The 21302-nt window shown below is 54.8% G+C and overlaps 11 protein-coding genes across 11 annotated transcripts; 6 read left to right on the forward strand and 5 right to left on the reverse strand.

Annotated features, from left to right (window-relative positions):
* Nucleotides 1–332: 332 nt before the first annotated feature.
* P153DRAFT_391562 (uncharacterized protein) lies at nucleotides 333–1719 on the forward strand (the record flags this gene model as incomplete). The annotated part of the gene is made up of 5 exons (XM_033671078.1): nucleotides 333–497; nucleotides 557–655; nucleotides 701–965; nucleotides 1024–1144; nucleotides 1197–1719. 5 exons carry the CDS (start codon nucleotides 333–335, stop codon nucleotides 1717–1719), a joined length of 1173 nt encoding a protein of 390 aa, XP_033517864.1.
* Nucleotides 1547–2538, reverse strand: P153DRAFT_435934 (uncharacterized protein). Its single transcript, XM_033673191.1, has 2 exons — nucleotides 1991–2538; nucleotides 1547–1938 (listed from the first exon to the last, which is right to left on the reverse strand). Exons 1-2 carry the CDS (start codon nucleotides 2400–2402, stop codon nucleotides 1769–1771), a joined length of 582 nt encoding a protein of 193 aa, XP_033517865.1. The 5' UTR covers nucleotides 2403–2538; the 3' UTR covers nucleotides 1547–1768.
* A 751-nt stretch (nucleotides 2539–3289) lies between these two features.
* Nucleotides 3290–6391, forward strand: P153DRAFT_371670 (uncharacterized protein). Its single transcript, XM_033669311.1, has 6 exons — nucleotides 3290–3397; nucleotides 3544–4044; nucleotides 4101–4160; nucleotides 4211–4402; nucleotides 4458–4555; nucleotides 4687–6391. The coding sequence occupies exons 1-6, from the start codon at nucleotides 3376–3378 to the stop codon at nucleotides 6262–6264; spliced, it is 2451 nt and encodes an 816-aa protein (XP_033517866.1). The 5' UTR covers nucleotides 3290–3375; the 3' UTR covers nucleotides 6265–6391.
* Nucleotides 6392–6665: 274 nt separating this feature from the next.
* On the forward strand, nucleotides 6666–8315 carry P153DRAFT_371671 (Ribokinase-like protein). The gene is made up of 5 exons (XM_033669312.1): nucleotides 6666–6756; nucleotides 6878–7031; nucleotides 7099–7440; nucleotides 7493–7830; nucleotides 7883–8315. Exons 1-5 carry the CDS (start codon nucleotides 6689–6691, stop codon nucleotides 8031–8033), a joined length of 1053 nt encoding a protein of 350 aa, XP_033517867.1. The 5' UTR covers nucleotides 6666–6688; the 3' UTR covers nucleotides 8034–8315.
* A 225-nt stretch (nucleotides 8316–8540) lies between these two features.
* Nucleotides 8541–8815, forward strand: P153DRAFT_391566 (uncharacterized protein; the record flags this gene model as incomplete). The annotated part of the gene is made up of 3 exons (XM_033671079.1): nucleotides 8541–8598; nucleotides 8650–8672; nucleotides 8738–8815. The coding sequence occupies 3 exons, from the start codon at nucleotides 8541–8543 to the stop codon at nucleotides 8813–8815; spliced, it is 159 nt and encodes a 52-aa protein (XP_033517868.1).
* On the forward strand, nucleotides 8541–9611 carry P153DRAFT_401953 (uncharacterized protein). The gene is made up of 3 exons (XM_033671953.1): nucleotides 8541–8598; nucleotides 8650–8672; nucleotides 8738–9611. The coding sequence occupies exon 3, from the start codon at nucleotides 9035–9037 to the stop codon at nucleotides 9434–9436; it is 402 nt and encodes a 133-aa protein (XP_033517869.1). The 5' UTR covers nucleotides 8541–8598; nucleotides 8650–8672; nucleotides 8738–9034; the 3' UTR covers nucleotides 9437–9611.
* A 681-nt stretch (nucleotides 9612–10292) lies between these two features.
* Nucleotides 10293–11264, reverse strand: P153DRAFT_303891 (uncharacterized protein; the record flags this gene model as incomplete). The annotated part of the gene is made up of 1 exon (XM_033664550.1): nucleotides 10293–11264. One exon carries the CDS (start codon nucleotides 11262–11264, stop codon nucleotides 10293–10295), a length of 972 nt encoding a protein of 323 aa, XP_033517870.1.
* Nucleotides 11265–12137: 873 nt separating this feature from the next.
* Nucleotides 12138–12854, reverse strand: P153DRAFT_303849 (uncharacterized protein; the record flags this gene model as incomplete). The annotated part of the gene is made up of 1 exon (XM_033664544.1): nucleotides 12138–12854. The coding sequence occupies one exon, from the start codon at nucleotides 12852–12854 to the stop codon at nucleotides 12138–12140; it is 717 nt and encodes a 238-aa protein (XP_033517871.1).
* Nucleotides 12855–14556: 1702 nt separating this feature from the next.
* On the reverse strand, nucleotides 14557–15595 carry P153DRAFT_352157 (uncharacterized protein; the record flags this gene model as incomplete). The annotated part of the gene is made up of 2 exons (XM_033666372.1): nucleotides 14557–15102; nucleotides 15260–15595. The coding sequence occupies 2 exons, from the start codon at nucleotides 15593–15595 to the stop codon at nucleotides 14557–14559; spliced, it is 882 nt and encodes a 293-aa protein (XP_033517872.1).
* A 455-nt stretch (nucleotides 15596–16050) lies between these two features.
* P153DRAFT_303947 (uncharacterized protein) lies at nucleotides 16051–18853 on the forward strand (the record flags this gene model as incomplete). Its single annotated transcript, XM_033664552.1, has 6 exons — nucleotides 16051–16079; nucleotides 16133–16216; nucleotides 16264–16390; nucleotides 16443–16611; nucleotides 16659–17264; nucleotides 17310–18853. 6 exons carry the CDS (start codon nucleotides 16051–16053, stop codon nucleotides 18851–18853), a joined length of 2559 nt encoding a protein of 852 aa, XP_033517873.1.
* A 605-nt stretch (nucleotides 18854–19458) lies between these two features.
* P153DRAFT_352163 (UBX domain-containing protein) lies at nucleotides 19459–21181 on the reverse strand (the record flags this gene model as incomplete). Its single annotated transcript, XM_033666373.1, has 1 exon — nucleotides 19459–21181. Exon 1 carries the CDS (start codon nucleotides 21034–21036, stop codon nucleotides 19459–19461), a length of 1578 nt encoding a protein of 525 aa, XP_033517874.1. The 5' UTR covers nucleotides 21037–21181.
* Nucleotides 21182–21302: the final 121 nt, after the last annotated feature.

Below are 21302 nucleotides of genomic sequence, written 5' to 3' on the forward strand. Positions count from 1 at the left end.
CAACAAGGGAAGGGCCCGCAGTTTAGGCTATTCCGAATCGCCGACCTTTCTTTTCGTTCAAGGTCAGGTACGACCTGATGTTTTCATTTGTCCTACCCCAGTGCATCCACGCCTTCAGCGTGGCGTGCTTAGAGTCGTGTAACGGTGGGTATGTCCTTAAGCTGCTCCCATCATGCAGTTTCAAGCCACTCAACGCTTCATCACTTCTTGATATTTCACGTTTCGACCGTTGCGTTCAACGGTCAAGCGCCTTTTGTTCCGCGTGGTACATACGCTGTTATGAAGAACGTGCTTCTCGCCTTGCGATTTTGACAACCAACACTCGACTCGAAATGGGACACAGTCCTGGCAACGTACAGAGATCGGGTCGGCAACTTGAGAAGATGACTTTTGCATTCCTAGTGCTGACATGGATCTTCATACTCCTCAGAGTATGGACTCGTACACGAATCATCTCGAGTTTTGGCTGGGATGATTCGACCATGTTGCTCGCCGCGGTACGTGAACAATCTACTCATGTCGAAGCTTTCGAATTCTGAGCTGACACATCTTATAGATCACCTTCACGGTGTTCTGCTCATCACAACTATACATAGAAGCAAACGGTGGTGGGACGCATATCACCAACATACATCATCTCCAAATGCTTGTGAGAGTAAGTCGTGCCCTTACCTTGCCTAGCTCTTTCTAATGTGCACAGTGGGTAGTTGTTAGTGAAGCATCGTATTGCGCTACAATGATGATTCTCAAAATCTCTCTTGGATTGTTCTTCAAACGTATCGTAGCCAAGCGCTGGCAGCTCAACATGATCTACGTTACCGTCGGAATCAACATCTGTTCATCTACCACCGCATTCTTCTATGTTATATTTCGATGTGGATCAGACATCAATGTATACATCATCCGGCAGTTATCAGATCAGTGTGCATCGAAGAAATTGGATACTTTCATGGCCTACCAGCAAGGTAAGTGGGATCGAAACACAGATCAAAACGACCTTCGAGCTTACCCTATATTCGATAGCCAGTATCACTACCATAACGGACCTCGTCTTCGTTCTGTTACCTATCACACTCCTTTGGAATGCAAACATGCATAAAAGGTCGAAAATCTCCGTCGGGGTCATTCTCTCTCTAGGCGCTCTGTACATAGGCTCCAGACCCTTTCAGCAGAAGGACTTTGCTAACTTTATTCAGGGGCTGCATATGCTCTATGATCCGTTTCAAATATGTTGATAAGCTTACGCAATTCGACGACTTTTTCTGGAACGTGGTCAGCATATCTACCTGGTCTACGATCGAAGCAGGCATCGGCATCATAGCAGGATGTCTAGCAACGCTTCGCCCTTTTGTAAGAAACATGGCAGCCAAAGCGCGAACATCAAGCTCGCCACTATACAGTTGTTTACAAAAGATCACGAGTTCTTTTAGTTCAAGCTCAAAGTCTACATCGAGACATGGTGAGCTGCCAAGATTCAATACTGTAGCGTCTGGCAACAGAGACAGTGATACGAAACAATCAAGCAAGAACACGAATGCAAAAGGGAATGAGTTGAATTATATTGAATTTCCAACGCCGCATAGCGAGATGATTGCGATGAGTTCAGACGTGGGGAGAATGCGAGAGAGCACAGATTGTATTCTCCAGCGCGATGAAGGACCCGCCATACAGTATCCACAGAGGGCGAGCTCGATGCCCTTCAAACAGAGACCCGGATGAAATCAATGCCTCTTAATCTTATTGAGCGAATTATCGTGACGTGCTGAAGCTATTCGGGCTGGCTCCAAAGGTCGCTCTTCCAGGTCACCGACGACGCTGCTGTTCCATACTCCTGTTTCTTACAACAGTCAAGGTTCTCCACCTTGCCTGCGACTTTGTCGGCCAACAACGCGATCTGTTCCAACTCATCGTGGAGACCCTTCACAGCATCAGGTGGCACTGCGAGTGCTTGTTAGTCTTCAACAATTTTGACTGATGGCACTCCACTTACACTGTACAGAGTCATGTCGCCTGGTGACAGCCTTTGTCTGGACAAGTTCGCCTTCAGGACTAGTCTCGAATTGTACCGAGGCCCTCCTCACGCTCTGTATCGCCGCCTGTAGCTGCCGCACAGCTGTTGTTGCATCGGCGTTGGGTTCTTGCCGCATGTATCCCCAGCCAGAACAGGCGGTGCATGCCCTCTTTCTTGGACAGTCTGTTGCCTGATGGCCTCGAGTGTGGCAGGCGGTACACGAATTTGGGCAGTCATTGCTCCAGTGTCCAGTCTCTGCACAATTTACACAGAAGTTGGAAGCGGGTGATGGTTCTTCATCAATGGTTTGCTTGAAGATGTCTTTGATGTTTCCGTAGATGGAGGACCTTTTGCGGCTGTGCCTCGACGCGGTAGGGCTGGGAGGCTGCATTGTGGAGAAATGGAGTTGGAGTTATGTCTGAGGATGAATTACGGAGTGGTAAGTGATTTTGGAAAAGATCAAGCGGCGACAGTTCTCATCGGTCAGTGTGCAAGTGAGAGGATGAAGATAGGTTTTCTTCGTGGGGTGAAGACGCGTCTCGCTTCTTCATTGTTTGGTCGTCTATCACGAGGCTCTTTATTGAAATTCGGCACTAGGTCACAAGTCTGGGACGCTTCCTTCATTGAGGTTGTTCTCCGCATTGCTTTTTGGAATCTTAACTAGTTCGCTCTCGACCTATCTGGCAACAAAGAAGATGTTGATCTCGGCTACCAATCACTGGATTACAAGCTACACATTTGTAGTGCTATTGGCAAGCTAGGCGTCCAGGCGACGGCCGACAATTCGTATCGATGACACGAATGTAACGTAAGTCTCGGGAATCTCAATACAGGCTTCCGAAGTTGTCAAAGCGTAGAAATTGCTATCTTCAAGACTGCGAGGTCGTGGTATTTAGTGCAGTCACCAACATTTCTACTTCTAAGTTGTCTCGCTATACACAAACTCACAGCTGCTTCAATGACCTCTCCTTCTGTGCTTTCTTGTAATTTGCTGTAGTATTCGCGCTTTGGGACAGAGCTTGTCTTGAACATGTTCTTGAAGATGTCCACCAGCCAGCAGATGTGTTCGCAGTAAAGCAAATAGGATACTTAGCGTCCCTGTCGACGGCGATGGTAGGCAGGCTGTCGCTCACAGAAAGGAACGAGGGTTGGCAGAGTGGACTGGGTGAGGACTGAGTACAATGCTAGACAAGGTGTGAAGTCTGATATGGAGTGACTAAGCGCCCAAACGCGTCACGCAGCGAATGGGGCTCAGCTATCACACCTCACGTCGTCCAACGCTCCTGTCCCTGTTGCTTGTCCTTGTGCCTGCCGATGGAGAGGCGGCTGCTGCAGTCACATAACGCTGGAGTTGCTGCAGGCTAATGCCAGCCAGCAGTCCTTTAGGTATCGCGTACCCCATGTCTCCGCTGTCCCGCATGCCATGTCTCACAACGTCCCCGTCCCCGTCCCCGTCCCTGGCAATCCCCAGGAGCTGTTCGCGCCACACCACTCCGACCTGTTGATGGGCTCGCTCTCTGACCTCTTCCCAGACACGCCGAACAAAGGCCCGTCCTCACCCGCTTTGACGCCGACGCGCCCCGCCTCCATCCCCTTCCCCAAGGGACACACACATGCGCATGCCATTGCGAGCTCGAGCTCCTCTGCCACCGAATCAACCTCGGAGCTGACGTCGTCGACGACGTCGCGCGACTCTCTTTCGACATCCCACACGAGCGGCGGCATCACGACGCCCCAGAAGCCCGCGCGGAACTACCGACGTACAAAGTCGACCAGGTCGAGCGCCAAATGGACTAAGGAGGGAGGAACTTCGGATGATACAGGATCGCATCGCAAGGCGCCACAACTGCAGACCGCGAAACCCGCCGACAAGTCGCTCCGTTCCCCCCAGCCTGCGCCCAAGCAGCGCCAGCAACCCCTCCTAGCCGCCAGCAACACAACAGCCAAACAGGGACGATTCATGGCAACGACCTTTGGCGGCTCCTCGGGTGACTCGCGGCGAGGAGTCGTTTCCCCCCGACCAAAAGGGCGCGGTATGCACCTCCAGCAGTCGTGCAAGCACGCGCCGTCTCTGACACTATCCTTGCAGAAGCGAAGAACACCTTCTGCCGCAATGTCACCATCTACGGACATTGCCGGTATGAAAACAGTGAGTGCTGGACCCTGTGCCTCCTGAATATGCGGTAACCCGTTGTCCAGCCTGCCCTTACATCCACGACTCCAAGCTGAACCAGGGTGAGAATGCGAAGAAAAGATTCAATGTCGACTCTCCCTCCTTCACACCTCTGCAGGCAAGTACCAATGGATCTGTGACCCCTTCGTCTCGTAGTGCTGCAATCTCACCCAAAGCTGCCAACGCAGCCGTCTTTACGCCCAAGTCGCAACGCTCTTGTGAGTTCTGCGTGCCATTCATTTGCGTCTTCTTTCCGTATACTAACTTTTGCAGCCACAAGCACCCCTAGTTTGCATACGAAGGAGCCTTCTATGGAGTGGCATGCGCAAGACTTCCAAGAGTTCGTGCCACAGACGTTCGAGGGTCAAATGGTGTGTCTCGAATTTCTTTCTCATTTATCATTCTACGCGCCCGCTAGCTCAGATACTTGCTGTACTGTATCATGACATATTTAGTTCGTCCATAGATTATGCTTGTACAACAATTTACTGACTTCATACAGAATGATCCTAATTCCACGGCATCGGTCCTTGGGTACGACCCCTTCAGTACATCATCGAATATCTCTACCCTCACTGCCTCAGGCCATCAAACGTCCACTATCAATCCATATGCGCATGATTCTTCAGGACTTTCGGGAGCGTCGTACTATCAGAACGCAAATGCGTTTCAAGCAACACCAGCGTACCACTTGTACTGGCCAGTTGGGCCACAGCCCACTGGATTACTTGCTTATCAGCGCACCGCACACGATTTTTTCATTCCTGACGTGGTTCGGGAAGACTTGCAAAAGAAAGCGGAGATTGCCCGTCAAGTCCTTCCTACCAGCACATTGCCGGCCATTGAGCAATTCCATTCCCTTTATTGCCTCGACATATCACCGCAAAAAAACAACTCCCTTTTTGGCTACACTAGCCTGATATACAAAGCCGTCTCTAGTAAAGACGGGAAAACATACGCGCTGCGACGTCTTGAGAATTTTCGTCTCACGAGTGAGACCGCCATCCGTTCTGCACAGCCATGGAAGCGCATCTTGAACGGGAGTGTTGTTACCATTCACGAGGCATTCACTACTCGAGCATTCGGCGATAGCTCATTGATACTGGTCACCGATTATCACCCGAATTCAAAAACGTTAGCAGACGAGCATTTCAAGCCGGTGCAGCGGTTCCATGGTAGGCAGGCTACATCGTCGCATGTCCCAGAGCAAGTTCTTTGGGGCTATGTTGTACAGATAGCATCTGCTTTGAAAGCGATACATGGGTCTGGCTTGGCTGCAAGGCTGATTACCCCATCCAAAATATTGCTAACGTCCAAGAACCGAATACGCCTGAACGCATGCAGTGTTATGGACATTGTTCAGTTCGACAATGCGCGGTCTATATCTGACCTCCAGGCAGACGATTTCGTGCAACTTGGACGTCTGATTCTTTGTATTGCAAACAACAACCTCACAGCTCACCTCAGCATGCAAAAGTCCATGGACTATATTACGCGAGGCTATACAGCTCGTCTCAAAGAATGCATCCAGTGGCTGCTAAACCCCCAGCCTGCATCTGGCGCGCCTTCATCACCTACGTTACCTGCCATGCAAAAAGACATCGATACCTTCCTGGTTGGTATCGCGGATCAGCTTGCTTCGGTGTTCGATAGCGAGCTTCATGCGCAGGATACGCTCACGAACACTCTTGGCCATGAGCTGGAGTCCTCGAGATTGGTGCGTCTTGTTGTCAAACTCAACATGATCAACGAACGCCCTGAATTGGATGCATCGCAACATGTGCCAGGAAGCACGGTTGCCAATCCTTCATCTGTTTGGGCGGAAACGGGCGAGCGATACTACCTCAAGCTCTTCCGCGATTACGTGTTCCACCAAGTGGATGCGAATGGGCATCCGGTCACAGATCTGGCCCACGTGCTTGATTGTCTCAACAAACTCGACGCAGGGGTTGACGAAAAGGTTACGCTCATCAGCAGAGACGAGCAGAATGTTTTGATCGTCAGCTATCGTGAAGTGAAGAGGGCTCTGGAGTCGGCTTTTCAGGATCTGCTTAGAGCGGGGCGTAGTTCAGGGAAATAGGATTCCGCTGATTCCAGTCCGTTCGGCTAGTATTGGGGAGGGGATTATCGAGGAGGGAGGTACTGTGATAGGGAGTATGGACCACAAAGAATGGGTCCATAAAACATATGTTGTAGGATGAGATGAGGAGGTAGCAAACATTTGCGTAAGTTGAATCGATGGTTGGATTGCATAACTGCAGTGGAAAGAAACATGGGAAGGAGAAGCCATTCTTAGCTCAATGAACAACGTTTTAACATTCAGTGATGTACGTCTCTCCAGTTTTGAGATCTTTTCCCAACTCTCTCGGCAGCGGCTGCTTTCCCCAGTGCCGCTTGGCTGACACCCTTGTTAGCGCGAGGCTTGCTGCCCCTCGTCGTCGACATTTCTGCCCCACATTACCCCCATCAACTTTTCTATACAAAACCTACAAACCACATTCACAATGGCTGCAAAGGGAAATTTCGAACTTTTGTGCTTGGAGAACCCGCTGCTGGATATCCAGGGCGTTGCGTAAGTAGCAATTCCGCTAATTGAACTATTTTGGGCAGGAGAGCTTGATTCGAAGCGTGTGATAGAAGATTGGAGAGGTTGAGCACCGTAGTGGCATACCACTAACACGATGTTTGAACAGAGACCAGAAGCTACTCGACAAGTATGACCTGAAGGCCAACGATGCCATCCTCGCTGAGGAGAAGCACATGGGGCTTTACGAGGATCTGCTCCAGAACTACAAGGCTGTCCTCATCGCGGGTGGTGCAGCACAAAACACTGCGAGAGGTGCTCAGGTATGTCGTTGTTGCCACTGCATATACGGAAACCTTCCCGCAGCATCCGCTAACAAGCAACCTACAGTACATGCTCCAGCCCGACTCTGTCGTCTACATTGGCTGCATCGGCAAGGACAAGTACGGCGAGACCCTCGAGAAGATCAGCGGAGAGGCCGGTGTCAAGACCGAGTACCTCTACGACGAGAAGACCCCTACCGGTCGCTGCGGTGTCGTTATCACGGGCCACAACCGCTCGCTGTGCACGGATCTCGCGGCTGCAAACAACTACAAGGTGGAGCACCTGAAGTCGGAGCGCATCTGGAAGCAGGTCGAGAATGCTCAGGTCTTCTACGTTGGTGGTTTCCACTTGACCGTCTGCGTGCCGGCTATCAAGGCCTTGGCTGAGGAGGCGGCCTCCAAGAACAAGGTGGGTACTCTCTTGGCAAGTTGAGACATCGTGGAGAATTAACATATTCTAGACTTTCATTCTTAACCTGTCTGCTCCCTTCATCTCCCAGTTCTTCAAGGACCCCCTTGACGAGGTCCTCCCATACGTCGACATCCTGATCGGCAACGAGACCGAAGCCGCCGCTTTCGCCGAGTCGCACGGTATCGAGTCCAAGGATGTCAAGGAGATCGCGAAGGCTATTGCCAACATGCCCAAGAAGAACTCGAAGAGGGCGAGGACAGTAGTTTTCACGCAGGGCACAGATCCCACCGTTGCCGTAAGCGCAAAGGATGGCGGTGATGTTGACGTCAAGGAGGTGGCAGTACACGCCATTGGAGACGAGAAGATCAACGACACAAACGGTGCAGGGTGAGTGAAGACCTGGAAGATGACGATTGTTCATGTGCTAATATATACACAGTGATGCTTTCGCTGGCGGTTTCGTCGCCGGTATCGTCGAGGGCAAGGGGCTCGAGCAGTCCATCGACATGGGACAATGGCTCGCCAAGCTGAGCATTCAGGAACTGGGCCCATCGTACCCGTCGCCCAAGCAGACATACAAGTCCAGCTAAGCGCTTCACCGAGGAGCGCCACAGCTCGAGTATTTCAACAATCTGCGAGAGCCAGTCCGAGTGAGTTGAGCCGAGTCAACTTGCGATTCAAGCCGAGCCAGAGGTCGGGTTTGGGCTAGCTAGGGCAGCTCAGGGGTGCTTTTTTGGCGTCAAAGTTAAAATGGAGAATTGGCCTTTCAACAGCCATGTGATGGATACCCGGAAGTGTATGCTACTTTTAAGCAACTAAATCAAATCAATCAATATATCAATAGCTATGAGTACTTCTAGAGTTCAGGTAAAAAGTATTTTGTCTTAATTATCATTTGAAGGTGTTGATGTTTGAAGGAGAAGCAGACATGAGCATCACAAAAGAGGCCTGATATGGTGATACGGTGTAGGTAGGGAAGTTCGATCCCTATACGCGTACTACCCAATCATGGGCTTGATTCAGGAGCTTATAATGAAGTTAGGCGTGGCACTCTGCAACTTAGTCTATCACCGCGAAAGATCTTATCAATTCCTTCCATGGCCAGCCTGCGAAATACTCGTACTGGAGCAGTTGCCCTCAAAGTGGACGTCAAGGGTTCATGCTCGTCCCGCGCTATCCGGACGGTGTTACTAACGGCCTTATCAGCGACTCTACAGCTTGTTCCCTCGGTCCGTTCTCCATGGTCGGTAAGGTCGTCTACTCTACTTCCACCTGTACTATCAGCAATGCATAGGCCACTGTCGCAAACTTGACCTGGACGGGTCTCCGAAGAGCCAAAGGCGAATTTCTCTGGTTCGGCGCCGACTACTAGGCTCGACTCTCAGGTTCCGACGCAGCATAGGCTGGGCTATGCGTCTACGCCATGCAACTCCAACGGGGCATGTGTTGGCGAAGCCTAGCTGAAGTTCTCCGTCAAGAAAGATCCGGAGTGGAATTACACTCTGACTGAGTCCATTGACGAGTACCTATGCACATGACGTCTGCTCTAGATCACATAACTTCCGTCTTTGAGTGCGGCGGTGTGTGAAGTATGACTGCCGCCGTGTTCCTGGGCTGTTACTTCCGTCACGCCCAAGTGCAGAAGTCTCGAGGCGTGGCGACGATGGAGCTCCCGCGGTTCATTGTTGTCGAAACGGACTGTCTTCTGCGAATCGCTAAGAGAGGCGAGTTTTGCCAGTCCGCGGAAAGTCTTCGCAGCTTGATGGCAGGGCTGGTTTGTCGTGGACCCTGGCCAGCAGCCTGGAAGATGCTGTTATGGCTTGCTGGCGATTCCATCGCAGTCCTAGATTATTTTGCGGTCGCAGGCATGGAGGGACTGGCAAGTAAAGTAGTTGGGGAGGTGATATTTCTGTGGTGTGTGGCAAGTCATCAGCGGCAAGCATGGGGATCAGACTTCAATCTTCGAATGACATACCGATCCGTGAGAGTTTAGCTCTGGATAGTGATAATCGAGTAGTTCTGTTTGGCCTAGAGGGGGGCAGTCGATCGTGTACTTATCAGGAACTCGTTTGGGATGTCTGTTAAGGGCGTTGGTGAAGCACAATCGGACTACTTGGAAGTGATAATACCGATTATTCTGGAGTGAAGCATAGCGATACGTCTCAAGCATAAAACCCCAATGTTCAATCTCTAGCTTTCGTCTTGTATCTTAGGTGGTTTCTTCTTTTCTCCTCATCATGGTTTCCAGTCCAGCACACCTTAAACGCTCAGGCTGTCGCTATTCCGTTCCGTCTGTAGTCCACGCCGACGGAAGATAAGCTGCTTGCTTGCTTGCTTGCCGGTCTGGTCTGGTCTGGTCTTGTCTACGCATGGCGGGGCAAGCATGTCAAGGCAGTGTACTCCGTGATTGAAGGGTTCGCGTTGTCGTTTGTTTTGCGGTGGATTGCCGTTTATATCAGTCCACTGGGTGGAGCTATGTTTTTAACTGTGATTAGGGTGGGAGTGGGGAGATTGTTGGATGGGGATTGGGGAGTTAGGGTGTTGGAAGGGGGGGGGGGGGGATGTAGTGAAGATTTACGTGATACTGTGTGTATGGAGATGAAGTGGTGGGATCATAGTGTACTTTCTGAGCAAGCAATGAGGAGTTGATGAACCAAGCAAGGCGAAAGAAACGTGTTGAGAGTTTTCCATTCCTTCTTTCCTTTCTTCTCGACAGGGTAGTGTAGTACTCTACAACAAATCAACCCAGTTACCCACAAAGACAAAGTATGCAATCCCACGCAACCCACACAACACAACACCCAGGGTATAACAACCACACCACACCACACCACACCACACCACCAAGCCTACTCCCCCTCAGCGAAAAACCCCACATCCCCACTCCCACTCCCCAGCACCACAAGCCGATCCCTCATCCCCTCCGCCCTACCCTGACACCCCTCCTCCAGCGCCGTGAAATCACAGCCCCCAACCCACTCCCCAACACCATGCTGCAGCACATTCCGTGCCCTCTGCCCGCCCGTGCCCATACTCCCATGCAGCGTCATGCGCTCCCGTTCACAGCTATACACGCCGCGATGCAGAATATTGTTATCGTAGAACGCGACCTCGCCCGCTTGGAGCTTCACCGTGATCTGCCCTGGAAGGTGCTCTTGGTACGGATCCGCGTCTCGTTCCGTCGCGGTGCGCGCGCGCTTATGACTCCCCGGGACGAGCACGAGGCTCTCATCGTCAGCGAGAGCGAGATTCCACTGCGCGTGTCGCCCCGGCTTAGCCAGCCGGGCGATTTCCTCGTCCGGCGTCGCGGTGGCGGGGACATCGTCGCGGTGCCAGCGCAAGCTGAAGTCGCGGTCCGGGCGCACGAGCATATTGTACAATTCCATGCACAGCTCATCTTCTGCGCAGCCGACGAGCGTGCTGACGCAGCGGACGAGTTCAGCGTCGAAGTAGCTTTTTGCGAACGTCGAGGCGTCGGGGTTCGACGGGTGGAGAAGGTGCTGGACGCCCCATATTCCGTCTGCGGGGTCCTGCGGCCAGGGTGGGAATTGCTTGGGGAGCGTGCGGATGTACGGCCATTCGCCTGTGCGGGCTTTGTGTGTTAGGCGTGTGGCTGCGGTGCGCAGAGCGGGCAGGTCGATGGAGGGAAAGAGCGAGGCGGGGAGGATGACGTAGCCGTCGCGTAGGAGAGCTTCGCGCGCTGCTTCATACGGGTTGGTGGCGGACGAGTCTAGAGCTTTGGCGGCGGGTGGCTGGGCAAGCGGAAGAGGGATGGTTGCTTTTGCGCTTGCCTTGCTGTCAGGCTGCTTGTCCAAGTGCATTTTGAGCTTGAGCTTGCGTGATGGGGGGGCTGGGGGTGGCAGGGGTGTGGGAGCATCGCAAAAGGCAGAAGATTCGATTGTAGTTTGTTTCTCAGATAAGTTATAAATAGATTGCCCATGGTAGACATGGGAGATTCGTAATGACGTGACACAAGGTCGGGAGCGGCAAAGAGCTACCCCGCATCCTCCGTTGCCCCACCAGCTGTCATTCCAAATCCAGTTGCTAGGGAGAAGTCCATTGTTATGAGCTCTTTCGAGTCTAGGGCTTCGAATATCGAGGATCGAGCCGTAATCGGTAATGGTTGCGAGTTTTCTAGAATAACCCGTTTTTGCACTGAAGAGCGATGAGTTGCGCGAAACTTGGTTCTTGCACCGCGTCCAGGATCTGAGCTCTGCATGTCAGATAACCAACTACCGCTGTAACCTCTGGAGCGCGTAGGATAAACGTCTCTTGCTCAAACGGATGGTATGCGCTGCGCGGGCGGATAAGAGTAAAAATGCATGCAAGGCGCAGCCGTGTTAGTCTGGCAGTCTTAGCGCTGCCCCATTGGATCCACGTCAGCGTCTGTGGAGACTGCCAACTCAGTCCAAAAGAGCATACGGCCGGGAAAGAAAAAAAATGAGACTTGGATAGGATGGGCAGAGATGAGACTGATTATAACGATATACGGACGTGGGGGTATACTGATAAGAAGGAGAAGAGAAAAAAGAATGCGATGCAACTCACCATACCCTCCATTAAATACCTTTTTTTTCAAAACGACAAAACACCCAAACCCCTGTGCGTGACAATTACCGTATCGTGCACACAATGCAGTGTGTACAAAAAGTACAACACAAAAAACTCTTTCTTTCGCAAATGCGATTGGATCTTCAAGCCCCTATGCCCATTTGCTTGACCATCCATTTCCTGAACATGCCCGCCTTACTTCCCACCCCCGCACTTGCCTTGGCGTCCATGTGACTACCTGCAGAAAACGCCCCAACAACGTTCAGCGCACTCACCTCCCCCTTGTCGTCGAAGGGGATGAGGTCCAAAAACTGTTTCAACGTGACTGCCCCTAGCTTAGTTTGCGCCTGCGCAACGTAATCGCTGTTTGAGGAATCCGTCGTGATTCTCGACACCAGATCCCAGCCCTCTGGCTTGATAGAGCATTGCCGAGCGTGGAGGTGTTCTGCCGATACGAGAAAAATAAAGGCCTTTGCTACGGAGGCCCGGGTGGTGATGTGGTTGGAGGAAACCTCGAGGATCTCCAGAAAGTCGTCGAGGGAGGCGGTGCCGATGAAGGTGTGGCGGTGTTTGTATTCTAGCTCGCGCTCTTCTTGAACAAGGGCGGTTTCGACTACACCGTCGGGCCTTTCCGGTCTCTCGGATCGCTCGACTCTCTCGGATATTGTGGGTGTCGAAGGGGTCCAAGGCCGTTGCGTGGGGTTTGCAGGGCTCGTCTGGGATCTCGCGATGCTGATGGGCAGGCCCAGGGATACTTTGCGTGAATGTCTTTTGGCGGCCGGCGTGACGGGCTCCTTGCCACTCTGGGTTTCGGTCGCCGGCGTGGCGGCGGGGGTCTTGCCAAGCTGCAGCTCGAGCATGCCTTTGTTTGTCATGCTTCGGCCGCGGAGAGGCATCGACACTCGACGCGGGGTCTCGGGTGGTCCATCGGTCGTGGCTGCTCGTCGATTGAGGAGCTGGGGTCGTTGAATGGGTGTGGCTAAATCATCTCTGCCAGCGGCAGAGTGAATGTCTCTGTCGGCGGGGCTGTGGCTGTGGATGTCGTGGGTGGCGATGGAGTCCTTGTCGTCCGTCTTGTCGAGAGAGAAGTAGGCGTCAACGCTGTCGTCATCGTCCGAGTAGTACTCGTTGGGGTCCTCGAACAGGGTCGTGTCGGACGAGGGCGAGAAGGACTCCCAGAGGTCGGCGGTCAGGGAGCGGGCCGGGGTGAAGGAGTTGTATTGGCGGATCTTGGTGTTGGACCTGTACTCTTGGGCGTCCTCGTCCCATTGGGTGACCAGGCAGCGGTAGGCTCCCGGTGAGGCGACTTCCTCTGCCTCGTCATCCTGGGCCTCGGACAGCCACGTCTGCTCGGCGTCGAGCGGCGGGTGCTTCTTGGCCGACGACTCGGAGTAGGCACCTCGGGTAGGGTGGTCCGTATCCCGCCTGAGAACCGCGCAGATGGAGCCGCTTTTGCGATGTGCGTTGAGCCCCGGTGACCACATGCTGGAGCGCAGTAGCTGCGTCGCTGAGTCGTGAGAGCGGTGAGATTGTGCTGGATCCCCGAGGTTAGCCTGAGCTGAGGTGCGTAGTAAGAATGATGGAGGGGCAATGTGCGTCTTTATCTCGCTATCGTACCTGCATTGCCAAGCGTCTCCGCGCGAAAATCAGAAGGCTCGCCGCTGACCGCTGTTTCGTCGGCCGACGTCAACATTGATAAATGCTTGCCGCCCGCCTGCTTCGAGAGTTCGCTTGCAGCCCGATCCACCCCGACGCCCAGATCCGCGAAGCTGACACGCTGCGTGACGTCAACAAGCCGAGGACGTGTCGTGTTGTCGCGTTCTCTTTGCTTCCGCCGCCGGAGTGCCTCGCTGGTGATGGTGCAGCGAGCGAGTGTTGATTTATGCATTACGAGTGCGTCTTAAAAGAGTGTCGTATGGGTATTAAAAGAAAGTGTCGTGTGCGTCAAACGAGTGTCTTGTGTCCAGGTGGACAAAGGTGTGTGTGTGTGTGTGTGTGTGTGCAGGTAAACAGTGCTTGAGAAACGCGATACAGTGGCGACACAGCGCATTCCACACGCGTAAAACCTGTCCTGTGTTCTATCGAACTCGAGCGCTTTGGGCTTCTCCGAGCTCAGTAGTACCGATGCAGACGAAGCTATAGTTGCCACTCCGATGCTGGTGATACCATCACGCGGCAAAAAAACGTTGGGATGCAGGGTTCTCTGGTCAAGTCGCACCTGCAAAGAGCTCGAGCAACACGCAGATAACGAAGGACTTTGAAAAATGAAATACAACACCGTGGACCGGTCAGTGGATGATGGGAAGGATTAAAGGAGATGAAGAGAAGAAGGGGGTGATGGCGTAGGTCAAGTTGAGTTGAGTTTTGGCCAACCTCGGAAGCAAACGGTTCGAGGCTCCCGCGTCACGGAGATTGGCAAGCTCAATGTTTCCATCGAGAACAGCGTGCTGAGTCATTTCTACATCAGCTCTATGTACTTTGTCTTTTCTCGTCTTGTTTCGAGGCTTCTTTTTCTAGTATGCATGTCGTGTGTCTCGTCGTCTACAGGTGTCACGAGCCTAGTCACCCGCCTCTTCCCCTACCTCTACCACGCGCAGCCCGTACGCTGTGGGGAACAAACTGTAATGCTGACATGCTGGAGGCTAGGCTGTCCATGGGATCCTTGGACGCCGTCTGTGAAGGTGAAGCTGCGTCGGGATGACTCACGGTTGCTGGTGTCACCTGGCCGTGGCTGGGTGTTCGAGCGTGGCCAAATCCCCCACGACCTCGCAGCTTGACGGGGGTGCGCTTGACGCGATCTGCCTGCTCGTCTCCCTCTTCGTGCTGGTCCTCGTCATGATCTTTCACAACGTCCATGCCCTCCCCAGCCGTGTTTGCAGACGACTCTCCTCCCCGTTTACCAGGTGCGGTGGAGGTTCCATTGCTGGAATTGAGTGTGCTGCTCCTCCGTCTGTGAGGAGACTGTAGCATGCTGCTGCGGCGATCAATTCCATCGTTGACGATGTAGAAGTCGTAGTTGCGAGGGAACTGGTGTTTATCTATGCAGTGCAGGCGACGCTTCTGTGGCGTGCTGCAGAGACGGTCGCAGTCTGGCAGGAGGCAGGCATACTAAGGAGTTCTCAGCGACTGACTGCAATTGAGAAATGAGACTGCGACTGCTCAGGGCAACCTACATTCGGTATTGTCCTCGTCTTTACCGACTGCGCTAGGTTTGAGGAGTAGTGCTAGGTTGGTAGAAAGAGAAGCTACTGAATCCTGTACCTACCGTTCTCTCGCCTTCGTCGCGCTTGGCAGCGTTGAAGGGGTCGTGGTTCTCGCCAATGTGCAAGTGCAGAAAGTGCTCATCTGGGAAGTTCCTCTGGCATTCTGAACATCTATTCATGTGCGTCTTTTTGTGGTGGACATTATACTCCTCAAACGAGGCAAACTCAAGCGGCTGGTGCGGGGGCAGGGAGCACTTTATCACGGCTGGCTGTTCAGACATGGCAGAGTGGGTGTCTAGGTGGACAAGCTTGACGTCGACGGACTGCTCACGCGAGTAGGGGGTGCTGGGATCTTCTGAAGACGACACAGAGTCCTGCCGTGAGCGCTTGATTCCCATGATGAGATGGGTGAGTGTGCTGGGTGGACTGCGTAGTATGAAAGAGGGCAGTACCTTTGACGGGTCAGTGTCGTGTCTCGCAGGGCTTCTCTGCACGCTGCAGACTGGATGGGGAGGAGGCGCAGTCAGGACGTTACGGTGTTTGGTGGGGGGTGTTTGATGAGATTCTTGGCGGCGGCATGAGAGTCAGTAGTTTCGACGTTCCTCTCGCCTTTCGCACACACTTCCGCCATCGCCTCTCTCTCGCGTCGACGCTGCCCACGCGTGCCGAGCGCTGCCTGCCCTCCAGACGCTCCGCCGCCCGCCGCTTGTCCTCAGCCCAGGGCAGAATCGCACCTCTAAATGGAGCACGCCGTCCACAACGCTCGCCGACCCGTGTTCCGTGCCCTGGTCTGACCTGTCCGCCGACCGTGGGGTCACCGCTGAGCCACACGTGAGCCTGTCGCACAGTCGCCATGGCCGCCAACATCGAGCAGCTCGACCGGTGCGCCGCCCGCCCACACGTGCTGACACTGACAGCCTGCTGACGACATGCAGACGGGCCAAGGCGATGGAGCAGGGGCTCACCAAGCGCGCCGACGGCGATGCCTCGAGCGCAGAGCTGGCGGCGGTGCTCCAAGAGTGCGACACCTGCTGGCCACGTCACGGCGACCGCTAATGGCCCACAGGTACCGCGCTGCCTGCGACGCCCTCCTGCTGGCCGACTTCGCCCACGCCGCGGCCTCCGACACGGAGCTGAAGCTGTGGGCCGCCCACCTCCGGGTCAATGCCGTCTTCCGCCAGGAACACAGGCTGGTGCGTCAGGCTCGCTCCACGCGCCCCACGAGGCATGCTGATACTTGGCCAGCTCAAGCGCTCCAAAGACCACGTCGTCGAGATGCGCAAGTTCCAGAAAAACTACCTCCACTTCATCAAGGCCAGCCAGCGCTTCTACCGCCAGCACGTGCTGAACCTCGACGCCCAGTTCGACGGCATCCCCGAGCTGCGCCGGATTGCCCAGAAATGGAAGGATGACGGTAGGCACCCTCACCTTGTTGTTGCTGTTGCTGCTCACACGGTCCAGCTTCCAAGCCGTCCCCGCGCCCGCGCATCCCCGCCGCGCTCAACAGCCAGGTCCTCAACTCGTGCCACCAGACGCTGATCCAGCTCGGCGACCTCTCGCGCTACCGCGAGACGGAGCTCGTCGACAAGGACAAGGAGCGCAATTGGGGCCCCGCCAAGGGCTACTATGGCCTGGCCGCCGAGATCTACCCCCACTCTGGCCACGCCCACAACCAGCTCGCCGTCATCTCGCGCGAGGACGGCGACCACTTCCGCTCCGTCTACCACCTCTACCGCTCGCTCGCAAGCAAACTGCCCTATCCGCAGGCAAAGGCAAACCTCGAGACCGAGTTTAGGCGCATCATTGCTGCCTGGGACAAAGGCCAGCTGATCAACAGCTCAAAGTCCCCCGATGGCAACACGGTCGGGCGCGCTCTCGTGGCTTGGTTCGTCAGACTGCACAGCAAAATCTACAAGGGCGAGGAGTTTGCTGCCCACGATGAGTTGGAGGGCGAGGTCCTCAGCCACCTTGCCATTGAGCTCAAGGAGCGCCCCTTGGATTCTATCCTGTCCAAGATCATACTCATCAATCTTGCAGCCGAATACTTTGCGACTGTGCAGATGCAATGTACGTTTTCCATTACTTGTCGCATGTGTATGCTAACGTCAACAGCCTCTTCTCCACCCCCTCACATCATGCGCACCTATTTCTACTACCTCCGACTCAACGTCAAGACCTTCTTCATCCTCCTCCAGGTCCTGCAGCCCGAACTCGAACGTCTTTCCGGGGCCGATGATGTCACCCAGCCAAACAACGATCGCGCCACGCAGCTCTCCGACAAAATCACCGCCGTAGCCCGCCGAATCCTCCCTGGACTCCGACTGTACAGCACGTGGTTCGCGCGGTACTGGCAGGTGCTCAATGCGAACATCGCCGACACTCTGACCACGGTCGACGTTCAAGAGCTTTGGAAGGCATACGCTGCGACGCTGACGCTATTGACTTCGAGCTTCCCAGTCGACCAGCTACCTCAAGAGAACTACATGTTGGAGGAAGACACGGAAACAATTGGCTTCCAGCCATTGATTTCCCCAGACACTATGAAGCTGTGGTACAATGGCGAGACGATGAAGCAGAAGTGGACAGACCTGGAGCGAAATCATCCAAACGTTGAAATGCTCATGCGGGTCAAGGACCTGCTGATTGACGGTCTCGTGCTTACGCAGAATCCGGATGCACCGCTGGACCTGGCTGGATCGCGCTTCATCTACCGAGAAGAAGGGCTTCCTTCTGAGCTATTGGCCAGTCCCAGCAACCAAGCAGATGGCTCCCCCATGATTTCGCCACTGCCAGTCGAGGTGTCAATGTTTCCTACGGAAGTGCCAATTGCCGAGGATCAGAAGACGCCGAGCGTTGCTGCAGCTTCGGACTCGGCATCGACTGCACTGGCCAAGGACAACGCCATGCACCGAATGGTCGACGATTTGGTTGGAGCAGACGATGGTTTGGATCCCCTCCCCGAAGAAGACGAGGACATACCGCCGACACCACCCGAACAGACTTTCGAAGACACGGCTATCGTCGGTGACGGCGTGTATGCACCAGCTCCCTTCTCAATCAGCGATCTGGTCAATTCGGTAAAGAACTACAAGCCCCTGTCACCTGCCCCTGGACCGGCTATGCTCTCTGCGCCAATGCACAGGACCGGGTCAACAGCGTCGATTCGTCAGCCACAGACGTTGCCTTTTGTTCCAGATGGACAGTGGAACACGGACTCGATCTGGAACCGGAGCTACAACGGTACGCCAGGCCCCTCGTCGCCTTCGATGCTGCATGCGAACGGGAACGGGAATGACGTGCGCAGACCGTCGGCGACGGGTTTGGCATCGTCGGGAATGAAAGGACACGTTCGAGGCGACTCCTCCAACTCGCTCGTGAGCTCCGACGTGGTCGATTCAGGCACAGTCCGTCATCCGCAACCCATCAGCGGCGGTCTCGGCAGTGGAGCAGCCTGGGGGAACCCCACCGTCAACACGTCTCACTGGGGCCCGGCGTACGGCAGCAGCTTCAACAGCAGCCAGAACGGCGGCTTCAGCGGCAATCAGAGCGCAAACTACAACAACATCCACATGGCCAGCCCACTTCTGTTCAGCTCGTACCAGGACAACGCGCACAGCTCTTGGGGCCGCACGCCGCCGAACGGCCAGGGAGGTTGATGCATAGCCGCGGCAGCTTCCATGGCTGCTCCATTTTCTGGACTTTTTGCTCAGACGTCTCGACCGTCTCTCGCTACACCTTGCCCGGCTGCTGTAGCTCTGCACAGGGCTCATGCCGGAACAATCCCAAAATGCGTGTACGGCAGTGGGCAAGCATCAACCATGTGGCAACGGTGACGTGATGTGATGCGATGTGTGGTGTAGGTGGTGTGGTGTAGTGTGGGTGGCATTCCCTACCTATCTGCAAACAGAGCCTTGGGGGGGTAGGGAGACGACGTACTACCTACCCAGTGAGATTTTACCCCCCAACCCTTGCTGTATTGTATCGGGGTGGGGGAAAGCGAGAGTGGGGATTCAAAAAACTTGGCGACTTAATTTGTAAACACTGGTTCTGTAGCGAGCGAGGGAGGATTTATTCAATATGCAATTTTTGAACTTGATAACTTTTTGTGGTTTTCGTGAATTTATTGTGCATGTATATACATGGACATGGCATGTACACACTCTTCTATTCACGTCTTATCATATCATATCATAACCCCAGCCAAAGCCCCGCTAAACAATCCAAACAATCCAAAAACACCACTTTATGCAATGCCTCCCTCTCACTCTTCCCCCTCCCCCCCACTACTACTATCATCATCATCCTCCCCCTCCCCCCCAACCAACTCAACAATCAAATTCCCACTCCGCCCGATCCTCACCCCCAACTTCCCCTCAGAACTTACATCAAACACCTCCCGCGGCATAGGCGACACAAGCCGAAACGCATACTCGTGCTCAAAGCCCTCTGGTCGATCTACCTTCTCCCCATCCCGCTGCTGTAGCTGCAGAACATCATAGCACTCCACAAACGCGTACAATTCCTCGACGGAAGCCTGGGCGGCGAAGCGGCGCACGACGCGCTCAGCGCTGGGTAGGCGGATGCTGATGCGAACGACATTTTTGTCGTCGGGGCTTGGTTCGGGGGCCAGTGTGGACGCGCGCCATCTGCGCCACTGGGCGAGGTTGTGCGCGTGTTGGGCCTGTGCTTGTTCGCGGGCGAGAGCTTCTTCCTGCTCTTGGGCGAGGCGATCGGCGTCCTCTTTCTTCCTGCGGGCACGCTCGCGGTCCGTGGCTAGACTGCGCTCATACGCGCTGTCCTGCTGCTGGCGGATGGTACGCGTAGATTGCTGTTCTGCTCTCTGAGCGCGGGCGCGGGTTAGGGGTTCGGAGTGTGTTTGGATTGCTGCGCGGAGGGTGGCGATGTATTGTTGGGGGGGAGTGGGGCCGGCGATGCGGGACGCGATGCCCATTGCTGTTGAGGAGATTTGCGGGGTGTGGACGATGAGGGCGGAGAAGGGGAATTTGGTGCAGTTTAGGGCTGTGGAGACGGAGTAGGCTTCTGCGTCTTGTACGTTACCCGCCCAGAGGATGATGTTGTTGGCTGGGTTGCGGAGGAAGGCTACGACGTCGTGGTGGAGGAGCGTGGCGCGGATGAAGGAGGTTGTTTCGTCGTGTTCGGGCGAGACGAGTACGACGAGTAGGAACTGTAGGTTCTTCTTTGCGAGGTCGAAGGCGGATGCGTAGCCGCTCTCGGACAGGGGGAGGTTGTGCGTGCCGTGCTCCTCCTCGAACTCGCGGATGAAGCGGGCGGCGGTGTCGCGGGGGTTCAGGGGACGACGGCCGCTGGCGGAGCGCTGGGAGGCCGGGGTGGTGATGTTGCTGGCGGTCAGGCGGCCCCATGTGCGGGGGATGAAGGGGAACAGCCAGCCCATGAAGCGGAAGTACTTTGACAGCAGCGAGTAGATGAGCGAGATGGGCGCGAAGATGAGCGTCAGCACGAGCGGCGCCTGGGTGGTGACCTGGCTCTCTGGCTGCGGGACCACGCGCGGGGCAGGCTCGAGTCGCTGCTGCCGTCGGGCGCTGGAAGTCGAGGAGCGCGGCGACGAGAAGCCGTTCAGCAGTGTTTCCTGCCGGCGGACGTCCTGTGGAGTGGGCTGCAAGGCAGCAGCAGCGGCGACGGGGTCCTCGGCGGGCTCGCCGTCGAAGAAGCGCGCGATTGATATTTGCACGTTCCATTGGCAGCGTTGCAGGAGGGGGATTGCGTCTTTGATATCCTGGTCCGTGACTGCCGTGTACTGTTGGAGAGCGAGCTGCTGGTCTTCGCTGAGGGCGGCCACGTCTACTCCTCCGTCCGCCATCTTGGCCTGTAGATAATCGACCTCTTCCGAGACGGTGTTTGAAATTCAAGTCTTGTCGTAGTTCGAGGCTGTTCGCGTTCTGCCGGAAAGGACTGTGGGCGCAAGTCGAGATTCGGTGGTGGATATTTAAAGTTGAGCGTCGCGTGGCTTCAGCGATGATGCACCATCCAGCCATGGGCGCGGGAAAGGTGAGGCTAATTCTCGGCCTTGCCACGCGACGCTACTCTGCATCGGGTCATCCGTCGCCTACCCATGTGAATGTACTT

The sequence above is a fragment of the Dothidotthia symphoricarpi genome, assembly GCF_010015815.1.
Source record: "Dothidotthia symphoricarpi CBS 119687 unplaced genomic scaffold P153scaffold_31, whole genome shotgun sequence".
Taxonomy (NCBI): domain Eukaryota; kingdom Fungi; phylum Ascomycota; class Dothideomycetes; order Pleosporales; family Dothidotthiaceae; genus Dothidotthia; species Dothidotthia symphoricarpi.